This window comes from Notechis scutatus, chromosome Z, assembly GCF_049901735.1.
Source record: "Notechis scutatus isolate UNSWTSFEM ecotype Mainland chromosome Z, rNotScu1.2, whole genome shotgun sequence".
Classification (NCBI taxonomy): domain Eukaryota; kingdom Metazoa; phylum Chordata; class Lepidosauria; order Squamata; family Elapidae; genus Notechis; species Notechis scutatus.
In genome coordinates, this window is record NC_142025.1 from 118,053,427 (window position 1) to 118,066,603 (window position 13,177).

Sequence of the window (13,177 nt, forward strand, 5' to 3'; positions counted from 1 at the left end):
TCATCAAGAGGCAGTGAGTTCCTCGAGAGAACTTCTGTGCATGGCACAGATTGCATCCTGCAAAAGTCAAAACTGATTCCTTGTGGGTTATTTACTTCCCTAACGAAGAATAAATTTGAATTTCAACAATAAATTCCATGTTTTTCTCTTCTTCCCAGCACGTCAGCCCCAAAGGTGTCCGCCCTCCTCTTTTCTTCTCATACAACATTGCCAACCGGCCGGGCAAGCTCATCTTTGCCCTCATCCAACATGGCGACCTCCATTGTTATCCAAAGCGGCTAATCCGGAGCTGAAGCTAAATGTTGCCCTCATCCAACATGGCGTTTCCATTGTTCTCCAAATGTTTGTCCGGCGCAGTCGCGTTTTTTTGAGACGTGACGCGGTCTTTTGCCCTCACTCAACATGGCGCCCGACGTCTATATAGCCCGGAGGCCGTAAGTGCTTTCCTGAGTCACGGTGAGTTGCCCTCATTTAACATGGCGCTGGCTAGTTTGTTGGAGCCGCAACTCACCACGAATGGGCCCGGCTTTTTCGGTCTGGGGGCGCCGAGCTTTCGCGGCGGGGCGAAGATGTCGGGGGACCTGGCGTTGGCTGCCCCTTACGCCGGGCTGACGGCGGGCGACGCTAAAATCGAGCTAGAACACGGGACCACCACGCTGGCTTTCAAGGTAGGCCGACGACGGGGGAATCAAGATAGACTTGAGAGGAGCTGGAGGCTCTACGGAGCTGGTGGGGGCTCTGCCAGAGAACGGGAAAGTGTTTTTTTAAAAACCGAAAATCCATTCCTCTTGCCCTAGTTTTACAGGTAGTCCTCGATTTACGACCACAATTGAGCCTAAGATTTCTGTTATTAAGCGAGACAGTGGTCAAGTGAGTCTTTGCCCCATTCGACAACTTTTCCTGCCAAAGTTGTTATGTGAATCCCTGCAGTCGTTAAGTTAGTAACACCATCTTCCCCCATTGGCTTTGCTGATCAGAAGGTTGCAATATGACCTCGGTCATAAGTGCGAAGCAGTTGCCAGGCGTCTGAATTTTGATCACGCGATCATGGGAATGCTACAGAGGTCGTAAGTGCGGAAAACGGTCATAAGGTCGGTCACTAAATCAACTGTTGTAAATCAAGGACTGCCTGTATAAGCCTGGGTTGGAGGGCGGTGGACAATTGCACTTTGCAAGTGCCTTTTAATACAGGTAGCCCTCGACTTATGACCACAATTAAGCCTAAGATTTCTGCTACACTGCGACCATCATAAAAGTGAGTCAGTTGCCAAGCATCTGAAATGACCACGGGGATGTTGCAAGGGTCATAAGTGTGAAAAATGGTCATGTCATTTTCAGCACTGTTGTAACTTCAAATGGTCACTAAATGAACTATTGTAAGTCAGGAACAACCTGTAAAATGTATTACAGATAGTCCTCGACTTACGACCGCAATTGAGCCCAAGATTTCTGTGGCTAAGCGTGATGTTTTTAACTGAGTTTCGCCCCATGATAGGAACTTTCTTGCCACAGTTGTTAAGTGAATCATTGTGGTTGTTAAATTAGTAACCCAGTTGTTAAATGAATCTGGTTTCCCCATTGACTTTCCTGGTCAGGTCACAAAAAGGGATCACGTGACCCTGGGAACATTGCAACTGTCATAAATACGAGTCAGTTGCCGAGCAAATTCTAATCATGTGACCATTGTGATGCTGCAGTTATAAGTGGGAAAATGGTCATAAGTCACTTTTTTTCAGGGGCATTCTAACTTTGAACAGTCGCTAACTTTGAACCATTGTAAGTTGAGGACTGCCTCTAATTGGAAAAGGTGCCATTTGTGCCCTCCAAATTCTTCAGCTACGGGGTTGAATTTAGAATAATCTCTTTTTAACCCAGATTTTTCTGCAGGGTCGTCGGTTCACAGAAAAATAGGAGAAGAGATCACTGATTAAAAGGAGTTAATGAAGATATAATCCAGTGTTTCTCAACCTTGGCAATTCACAACTATTTGGATTGACAGTCCAGGTAATTGACACTAGGTAATTGACAGTCAAGATTTCAACTCCCAGAATTCCTGGCTGGCTGGGGGGATTCTGGGAATTGAAGTTCCTACACCTTAAGAGGTGCCAGGTTGAGAAACTGCTTTAAGAAATAAAAAATTATGACCCATCTTTGTTGACTTGACAGCTTCTTAACACCCAGAATCTGTGAGTTCCGTTTTTCTTTTCGCAAATGACCCAAAATATATCTGTACAACTTACAACACCCACTTAGTAACTGTTCAAAGTTACAACAGCACTAGAAAAAGTGACTTACAAGCATTTTTCACACTTACAACGTAGCATCCCCATGATTACATGATCAAAATTTAGACGCTTGAAAGCAAATAAATACCGACATAATGTTTATAAAGCACTAAGAATTGTATTTAATAGAAGATCATTTTTTAAAAACATTCAGACGCTTGGCAACTGACTACTATTTATGACGGTTGCACTGTCCCAGGGCATCATGTTCCCCCCTTTTGTGATCTGGCCAGCAAACTCAATAGGGAAACCCGGATTTGCATAACGACCGGGTTACTAATTTAACAACCGCAATGATTCACTTAACAACTGTAGCAAGAAAGTTCATATAACGGGGTGAAACTCAGTTAAAAATGTCACACTTAGCCACAGAAATCTTGGGCTCAATTGTGGTCATAAGACGAGGACTATCTGTAATACATTTTACAGGTTGTCCCCGACTTACAACAGTTCATTTAGTGACAATTTGAAGTTACGACAGTGCTGGAAATGACTTACGACCGTTTTTCACACTTACGACCCTTGCAACATCCCCGTGGTCATTTGATCCAAATTCAGACGCTTGGCAACCAACTCACATTTATGACGGTCGAAATGTCCTGAGGGTCACGTGATCCCTTTTTGCGACGTTCTGACAAGCCAAGTCAATGGGGAAGCCAGATTCACTTAACAACTGCCTGCCCAGGTTAACAACAGCAAGTTACTAACCAAGTTTACCAACTTAACAATTGCGGTAATTCACTTAACGATGGCAAGGGTGTGTGTGTGTGGAAAATGGGACAAAGCTCGCTCAACGGTTTCATTTAGCGATGGAAGTTTGGGGCTCGATTGTGGCCATTAAGTCAAAGTCTGCCTGTAGATTGGATGCACTTTTAATCTTCGGTGGTCCCTTGCTTTCTTTCTCTAGTTTGAGCACGGTGTGATAGTGGCGGCGGATTCACGGTCGACGGCTGGCGTCTACGTCGCTTCGCAGACCGTCAAAAAAATCATTGAGATTAACCCTTACCTGCTGGGCACCATGGCTGGTGGGGCAGCGGACTGCAGCTTCTGGGAGCGACTCCTCGCCCGGCAGTGTCGTATTTACGAACTCCGCAACAAGGAGAGGATCTCGGTGGCGGCTGCCTCCAAACTCTTGGCCAATATGGTGTACCAGTACAAAGGCATGGGCCTGTCCATGGGCACCATGATCTGTGGCTGGGACAAAAGAGGACCAGGTGAGGAAACAAAACAAGTTTGTTTTGTAGGTTGACAAGCAGGGGAAAAAACAATTGAATTTCAACAATCAGGTTGTAACATAACAAAAGTGGCGAAGGTCTGAATGCTCTCTGAACGCGTTGAGCATTTCATTTATGATTGGATTTGTATCATCTTTTAACGACCCCATAATCCCTTGCGGGTTAGCGTCTGTGCAAACCGAATGGAGCTGAGTGTTTACTGGCCAGATGCCCTTCCTATCGCCAATGCGGAGTTATATTCAGCAGATATATTCTCATTGTGCCCAGAGAGAGAGAAATATCTGCCTGTACCTAGGATTGAACAAACAGTCCCCTGATTGTGAGGCAAGAGCTCCACCTCCAGGCCACCGCACCACTCTATTATTGGATTTGTATCCTTTTTTGAGAAAGATACAGTTCAAGGGAGTGGACATGTTTAATCCTGCCTCCTGTTTTCCCCACCACAACAACCTTGTGAGGTGGGTCGGTGTGAGAGAGAACAACTGGCCCAGCTGGTTTTCATGCCTAAGGCAGGACTAAGAAATTAATCTGGTTTCTAAGGCAACTTTTAAAGACTGCATCAAATTGCCTGTTTTGCATTTATGTTTCCTTATCCACTGGTTTGAAATTCCATTTTTTCCCAGGAATTGGAGATTTTTCTGTGCTTTCTTTTGCATGGAGCCCATCTCCAAACCAAAAGGTTAAGTTGCTTTCAATTGAGTTACTCAAAACTAGATTTCCAAGTCTTCTTTTGCGACATGCTAATACATTTAAAAAAAAAAAAAAAAAGCACCTGAATTTTGATGAAATGGCTCTGTGTAGGTTGTTCCGTTTGTTTTCTTGACTTTCTTTCTGTTCTCTCTGTTATGCTGTACTTTTGGTTACACAACAGAAATAGTCCTCAACTTACAACCTTTCTGTTAGGGGATGGTTCAAAATTAAAACCACAGCGAAAAAAGGGACCAATGACCGTTTAATCACCTTTGCAGCATCCCCATGGTCACATGAGCAAAATGATTGTCCGCTGGCCTATATTTATGACAGTTGCAGTGCCCTTGGGGTCATTTTACGACCTCGTGAGGCACAAATCAATACCGAAGTCAGATTCGTATGGCAAACTTAGCAACTGCAGTGTTTCACTTAACAATGGTGGCAAGAAAGGTCATAAAAGGCGGCAAAGTTCATTTAGCAGCAGAAATGGGCTCAATTGTGATCGTAAGTCGAGGACTATCTGTACCCTGTATAATGTTTACTAGAAGATGAGCCAAGAGTTTTCTGGGCCAGACGAAATTGTCCAGGGGTCCCTGGGAAAAATGATAGCCAGTGTCTTTTTTTTGCGAAGTTATGCAGCTTCAACTTCTCCAGGAGATAAAAAAAATGTGGACAGACTTGAACAGTGGGCCCTAGCCAACAAAATGAAATTTAATGTAGAGAAAAGCAAAGTTTTACACTGGGCTGGAAAAAAAACCCAAAGGTACAAGTACAGATTAGGTGAAACCTGGCTCAAAAACAGGAACTGTGAGAGGGACCCTGGGGTCTAAGTGGACGATCACTGAAACAGGAGCCAGCCGTGTGTGGCAGCAGCCAAAAAGGCTAATACAATTCTGGGTTGTACAAACTGAGGCATAGAATCAAAAATCACATCAAGTATTAGTACCCCTTTATAAAGCCTTAGTAAGGCCACACCTGGAATACTGCATCCAGATTTGTCACCAACGTTACAAAAAAGATGTTGAGACTTTGGAAAAGCAACTAAGATTGAATTGAATTGAATTCTTTATTGTCATTGTATGTACATACTCGGTATACATACAAGGAAATTCACATAACACCCAGAGACCAGACCAAACATGTACATACACATGACAATCCCCAAACACTTCCCCATCCGCCAAAATTTCCCACCCCCTAAAACACAGAGGCATCCACACAACAGACCAAGTAATACTGTCCAACAGCTCACTGATGGTGGTCCATGTTCATTATGAAGTGCAATTATAGCTCTGGGATAAAAACTGTGTGGTCCGAGTTTTAATTGTTCTGTATCTTCTGCCAGAATTGTTCTGTATCTTCTGTTCACAAAGATTGTAAGCAGGATGGGAAGAGTCTCTGAGAATGTTGTGCAATTTCCTCAAACAGCGAGATGCGAAGATGTCATCCAGGGCTGGTAGCTGGAGCCCAGTGATATTCTGGGTGGTTTTAATGATCCTCTGTAGAGCTTTTTTTGTCCGCTATAGAGCTGCTCCCATCCCATGAAAAAATGCCTTATGTCAGGACACTCTCAATGGTGCTGTGGTAGTAGGACAGAAGTAGATACTAATTTATCTTCCTGAGCATTCTCAGGAAGTGCAGCCTCTTCTGTGCCTTCTTCACAAGCATGTTAGCATTTATAGTCCACGAGAAGTCCTCCGAGATAGAAGTGCCCAGAAATTTAAAACCACCAACCCTCTCCACCTCTTCGCCATTGATGATCAAAGGCCTGAAAACTAAAACATAGAAAGAACCATTGCCCGATTTGGATTTGGCTAGTAGTCTAAAGAAGGACTAGTTGGGGACAGGATAGCATCTTCCAGCTCTATTCTGATTTTGGATAGCTGTAGAACTTTGGCTGGTTTCTGTCAGCTAACTTGGATCAGATCGGGATGGGAGGCTAGAGATAGTCCTCTACTTACGATCTCAACGGAGTCCAAAATTTCTGTTGCTGAGCGAGACATTCGTTAAGCGAATTCCCCCCTCCCGTGTGATGACCTTTCTTGCCATGGTTGCTAAGGGAATCGCTGCAGTTGTTAAGTTAGTCACACTGTACTTAAGTGAGTCTGGCTTCCCCATGCACTTTTGCCCGTCAGGTGGTGATCACATGATCTTCAGGGACCCTGCAACCGTCATAAAGATGAGTCAGTTGCCAAGTAACTCCGAATTTTGACCAAGTGATCTTGGGGATGCTGCAAATGAACGGTCGTAAGTGTCAAAAACGGCCGTAGGTCACTTAGGTTGTCCTCAACTTACAACAGTTCGTTTAGGGGAGCATTCCAAGTTACAACAGCACCGAAAAAGGTGACATGACCATTTTTCACACTTAAACAACCGTTGCAGTGTCCCCAACAGTCACGTCAAAATTCGGCTGCTTGGCAGCTGGTTCACATTTATGACAATTGCAGCATCCTGGGGTCATGTGATCACCTGACATGCAAAGTCAACAGGGAAGGCAGATTCACGTAAGGAGCCATTCAACTAACTTAACTGCAGTGATTCACGGTGGGAAGAAATGGGACAAAATTCACTTAACAAATGTCTCAATTAGCAACAGAGGTTTTGGGCTCAATTGAGGTTAGAATAGAATAGATTGGAAGGGAATGGAAGGGAGGGGAGGGGAGGGGAGAATTGGAGAATTGTTAGAGGAGAATTGGAGAATTTGAATAGAATTTGAATAGAATTTGAATAGAATTTGAATAAAAATAGAATTTCAATAGAATTATTAGAGAAGAGAATTGGAATGGAATAGAATAATATAATAGAATTAGAATAGAATTATTGGAATAGAAAAAATAGAATTATTGGAATAGAATTAGAAGAGAATTAGAATTGAATGGAATGGAATAGAGGAGAGGAGAATTATTAGAGGAGAATTTGAATAGAATTGTTAGGATAGAATTGGAAATAGAATGGAATAGAATAGAATAGAATAGAATAGAATAGAATAGAATAACAACTTTATTGTCACTTTGAATGTACACTGATCGGCATACATTAAAAGGAAATTTCATTGCCTTAAGCTCTCAAAGGATCACTGCCTCCAATATAAAGGGACAAAATTCACTTTACAACTGTTTCGTTTAGAAAGACAAGTTTTAGGCCCAATTGTGGTCGTAAGTCAAGAATTTGCCGGTAGTCAGGGACATTGGAAACTCCTAGCATTGCAAATAGGCATTTTCGCAAGGTTACTGAGAGGGAGACGACTGTGATTTGAGGCTGATTCTATCTTGCAATTTGCCTTTTATTTTATTTTTTTCCAAAGCAGAATGCCAACACTGTTAATGGAGACTTCATAGTTTATTTATTGAATCATCTTTATCTTATGCTATAAATTTGAGGCACGCAACTCGCTATTTTTTGCAAAGTATGCGATATTTGCTGCTGTACATGACTCTTTCCCCTGCTCTTTGGCTGTGCCAAAGCTTGACAAGAGATAACCCAGAAATCTGAAACCCCTTTGGCTGTTGTGTTGGAGTTGTGGTTCTGTTCTCTTTTGCTGATTCAAGTTTCATCCTAAGGAGTGGGGAAAGGCTATAAATCTCATTTAAATTGCCCATTGCCTGAAGGTTTTTTTGGTCCCTGAAGCCCCTCTAGAAATTCTCGGAGCGTTGTGTAAATAGATCCGTTTCCATTAACTCTGGGGATCCAGCTGGCTGGTACTTGAGAAAAATGTCACAAAATGTGCGTGGATGGCATTAAGGTTCAGAAATAACACAGGGAGAATAAATTCTGCCGAAGTACCTGAACAGGAAGCAAATAAATTTTAGAGTGGGATATCAATCATATGCGTGGTCTTTCTCCCCCCCCCCTCCTTCTGTGCGGTAGAATTGTGGTTTCAAACTAGTGTTTCTCCACCTCAGCGATTTTAAGACGGTGGACTTCAACTTCCAGAATTCCCCAGCCAGCTGTGTTCTATTCTAAGCCTGTCATTGGTTCCCTGTAAATACAGTACAGTCTGTCTCTGTCTGTCTGTCTGTCTCTCCCCCGCCCAAAATCTCTACAAATCTGTTCTAATTTGAACCCTCTGTAGATTTTTGTTTGAGTAACCCCATGATTCTCTTTCCTGTTTTACCCATCTGTAGGTTACACTGTGGTTATCCCTGTAGACCAGGGGTCACCAACCTTTTGGACCTCAGGGACCACCAAACTCATAATTTTAGATCCCAGGGACCACTAACTGGGTCTGTGGGCATGGCCTAATTTGTGGGTGTGGCTTGGTGGTCGTGTGACTGGCTGGGCATGGCTTGTTTGTAAATATTTATACAAATAGGGACTTTTTCATAAAAAAAAGAGCAACTTTTACCCAAAATCAGGCAAAGCAGGCAGGCAGATTGACTTGCTCACAGAATCACAGATTCATTCAGAAATCTATCTATCTGCCATTGGCTAGCTCAGTCTGTCACACAAAATTTGCTTGCAAACAAACTCATAAAATTTGCTAGCAAGGAAACACAAAATTAACTCACAACACACCATACATGTAAATATTGGATTTTTTTTATTTAAAAAAGCAACTTTTATCCAAAATCAGGCAAAGCAGGCAGATTGAGTTGCTCACAGAATCATTCAGTGATCTATCTATCTGCCATCGGCTAGCTCAGTCTCTCAAATTTGCTTGCTGTGAATCTGCACTGAATTTGCTTGCAAGCAAACCTTCAGTCCTAAGGGAGGTTTGGCTGTGCTTAGCTAGAAAGCAAGAAATCCAACCATTTCCTGCTTCCTAGCTAATGTAAATCTCCGGCGCAGCAGAACAGATGATGGTCGGAAAAGGAAAAATAGCAACTTAGCAGACAAGTTTGCCCTGTAAGGAGTGAGTGGGCGGGGAGGGTTCTCACGGGCCATGTGGGGGGTGCAGCCTTGTGTTTCTGCTCAGCCTGGATTAATTGCTTTGGGGGGTGTTCTGGGGGTGAGATTTCTCTGCGGCCCACCAAAATTTTCTCACGGCCCACCGGTTGGCGACCGCTGCTGTAGACAGCAGAATCTCTGCTGTTTCAACGACTATAGTATGGTTTCTTAGCAAAGGTTTAGAATAAAAGACCAGACACCAATATTGAAGAATTCCTATTCCTTCTCCTCTTCTTCCCCGTTCTCTCCTCCCTCCCTTTTCCCCTCCCTCCTCCTCATCTTTTTTTTTCTTTTCCTTTTGCTTTCTTTTTCCTTGTCCTCCTCTTCCCTTCCCCTCCCATTCTTCTCCACCTCCTGTTCTTTTTCCTCTCTCTTTTTCCTTCTCTCCTCCCCTCTTCTTTCCCTTCTCCTCCTCTTCCTGCTGTTTTTTCCTTTCTTTTTCTTTCTCCTTCTCCCCCTCCCCTTCTCCTTCTTCCCTTTCTTCTCCTCCTCCTTCCTCCTCCATCTCCCTCTTCCCCCTCTTTCCCTTCCTCCTCCTCTTATTTGGAGTGTTAGAATAGAATTCAGAATTAGAATAGTATATGAAATATAAAATAATAATAGGGTAGGGTAGAATAAAATAATTGCATTGAATTGAATTCTTTATTGGCCAAGTATGATTGAAGGAATTTGTCCTCGGTGCATAAAATCTTATTGTACATAAAAGCTATGAGTGATAAATCATAATCATAATCATCATAAAAATACATTCATCATAAATCATAAGAAACAATACTTAAGTGATAGTCATGGGAGATACTAAATAAGCAATCAACATAAACCGTACTAGCAGTTTTGTTTAGTTTAAATAAAACAATGTAAATTGTAAAGATCCAAGCAACAAAGTTAAGGTCACAAGTAGAAAAGGAGATGGCTAGTAGGAAAGATGAGAAAAAGAATATTAATCCAGACTCTCTGTATTTTAAGGTGGTAACATTTGGAGAAACTCAGGTCAGGATTCTGGCAATTGTCTTAATTAAATCATGAGCCTCGAGCCAAGCTTCAAAAACTTCAAAGGATTTATTAGGAGCGAACATGTAGGCATGGCTTCTGAGACACATAATTCACTATCACCTATGACCCTGTTTTCCCTCCACCCCTCTGAGTGTATCATCATTCATATTCTCCAACCGAAACATGTTCATAGCTGAGAGTCATCAGTTAGAAATTCCGGTAGCTTAGTTACAATCTTTGCAAGATAAGAATGGAATACACTTTTGGTTTTAAACTGCAGCACTGCTCCTTCAATCTCTCTCCTCCCCCACCCCTCACTGTTCATGGCAACTCTAAAACAGTTGACAGTTATGAGTTGACATTCAGCAAATTTCAACCAAAAGCATGTCCTATTTAAAACCTTTTTTTTAAAAAAAGAAGAATGCCCCGTGCTTCATGGTGGTTAAAGCCATCTTAGAAAAATTACGGAGGACTCCCGTTAACCCTGATTTCTTTGCTTTGTCTTTCAGGTCTGTATTACGTGGACAGCGAAGGGAACCGCATCTCAGGAACCGTGTTCTCAGTGGGCTCCGGTTCCGTCTACGCCTATGGGGTGATGGATCGTGGCTACTCTCACAACCTCTCGGTGGAAGACGCCTACGATCTGGCTCGCCGGGCGATCTATCAAGCCACGTACCGTGATGCTTACTCGGGTGGCTCGGTCAACCTGTACCACGTCCGCTCGGATGGCTGGATCCACGTCTCCAGCGACGATGTCTCCGATCTGCGAGAATTGTTCCTCGACACGTCCGCAAAAGCCGTGGCTTGAAATCATAGTCTGAAAGGGGCGGGGGGGAAGCAGGCTGGGGTGTTTTTTCAAACCGTCAAGAGGTGAAATTTTAACTCCAGCTGTTAGCAGAGGCCACAAGTTGTTGAAGATGTCTGACCAGTGATTTATGTAATTAAATGTCCAGTTTCTTCGGAATTAAACTTACTTGTCCAAGCTTTTTGGTGTTCTCATTGAAAGAAAGGGAAAGTGAGTGGTGGAGTGGCCTAGAGGTGGAGCTCTCACCTCACAATCAAGAGGTTGTGAGTTTGATCCTAGGTAGAGGCAGATATTTCTCTCTCTGGACACAGAATATATCTGCTGAACAAAACTTCTCATTGGCAACTGGAAGGGCATCTGGCCAGTAAACGCTCTGCTAGCTCCATTCAGTTGCCCATTCTCCATCCTGCAAAGGATTAAGGGGACATTAAATGATGATGATTGGAAGAAAGGGAAAGCAAGTTGAATCTTGCCTATTGCAGTCCCACTGAGTGTGTGCATATCCACACCTGTGTTAGACAAATAGAGTTGACTTACAACTATAATACAGCCCCAATCACTTTTGTTCCTAAGCGAAGCATCTCTTAAATGAATTTTGCTCCGTTTTACAATCTTTCTTGCCGCAGTTATTAGTGAATCCTTGCATTTCTTCAGGTAGCAACACGATTAGGTGGTCCCAAGTTCGCAAAAGGGGATTGCGTGGCTCCGGGACACTGCTGCTGTCATAAATATGAGTCACTCACTGAGAATCCGAATTCTGATCACGTGTCCACGATGGTCCCGTGAAAACCAGCCCTGCGTCCCTTTTTATCATTCCGTAACAATCATTAAATGAATGTAAGTTGAGGACTAATCTCTGCAGCATTTTCTTTTTATTTTCAAGCCAAACAGCATCCCAAGGGTCATCGTGCGTGGATGTGTTCTTGCAGAATAAACCCAGCTCAATTTTTTTTAACTCCAGTGGGTTAAATTTCCCTGCTATTTTTGACAGGTGACAATAGATTACGATAGATTAGAATAGAAAATAAATAGAATAGAAAATAGAATAGAGAGAAAATAGAATAGAGAGAATAGAATAGGATAGGATAGGAATAGAGTTAGAAGGGACCTTGGAGGTCTTCTAGTCCAGCCCCCAGCTCAAGCAGGAGAACCTATATCATCTCAGACAAACGATTGTCCAGTCTCTTCTATAAAATCTCTCTGTTGGAGCAGCCACAACTTCTGGGGGCAAGGAGTTCCACAGGTTAATTGTTCTCACTGCCAGAAAATTTCTCTTTAGTTCTAAGTTGCTTCCCTCCTTGATTAGTTTCCACCCATTGCTTCTTGTCCTGCCTTCTGGCGCCTTGGAGAATAATTTGACCCCCCCTTCTTTGGGGCAGCCCCTCAAATACTGGAATACTGCTATCATGTCTCCCCTAAGTCCTTTTATTTAGACCAGCCATATCCAAATCCTTCAACTGTTCTTCCTATGGTTTAGTCTCCAGGCCTCTTAGTTGCTCCTCTCTGAACTTTTTCCAAAGTCTCAACATCTTTTTTTTTTTTTGGACAGGCTCACACCTTCAATAATCTTTTCTCTCTCTTTTCTCTCAACTTTCTCCAATGGCGGGCAGTACCAATCCAACCCTTTCCCCTCTCTCCTTTACGCTTCCTTCTCAACTTGACATAATGTGTGTTCAACGCTTAGACCGTAATGGGAAGGGAAAAGGTCATTGCCGGCTTCGGGAAATAAAATGGACGAGGAGGCAGGCCCTCACTTGCGGAAAAGGTGTTGTGTCTTTTCCACTTCTTTTGAAGCGTCGTCTTTCTTCAGTGTGGCGTTCCGGCTCACCAAGAGGAAGGAATGAAACCGTTTGCCCAAACCCCCCCCCCCCACCAAAGGATAGGTTGAGCGTGAAAAAGTTTTGCACCGTTGCAGAGAGACTCGCTAGAAGGATCTGCAACCTTAAACACTCAATTTGGACCCCTCCTACAGAAAACAAAACACCGGGAGCCTCAAAACCTGGGTGGGCGTGGCCAACTCCATGTCACTCCCACCCAGTCACATGACACACCCCGCTACATCTAGCCAGGTTTTGTGGCTCCCGGTGTTTTCTGTGGGAAATGTGTATCTCCCTCCCTCCCCTTCCTCTCATTTCTGTTTTTTAATGTTGTACCTTCTCAGGCCAGGCTAGGAATGACAGGGAGGGGAGGGTGAGGGGCGGGGCCAGCCAGTAGCGGGATCACCCAAAAGGGAGCCACAGCAGTTGGCCCAAAGAGCCACATGCGGCTTCAGAGCTGCGGGT

General features: G+C 43.5%; 1 protein-coding gene across 1 annotated transcript; it reads left to right on the forward strand.

Annotated features, from left to right (window-relative positions):
* The first annotated feature begins 448 nt into the window (after positions 1-448).
* Positions 449-11,074, forward strand: PSMB5 (proteasome 20S subunit beta 5). The gene is made up of 3 exons (XM_026683053.2): positions 449-668; positions 3,193-3,499; positions 10,600-11,074. The coding sequence occupies exons 1-3, from the start codon at positions 477-479 to the stop codon at positions 10,896-10,898; spliced, it is 798 nt and encodes a 265-aa protein (XP_026538838.1). The 5' UTR covers positions 449-476; the 3' UTR covers positions 10,899-11,074.
* The last annotated feature ends 2,103 nt before the right edge of the window (positions 11,075-13,177 follow it).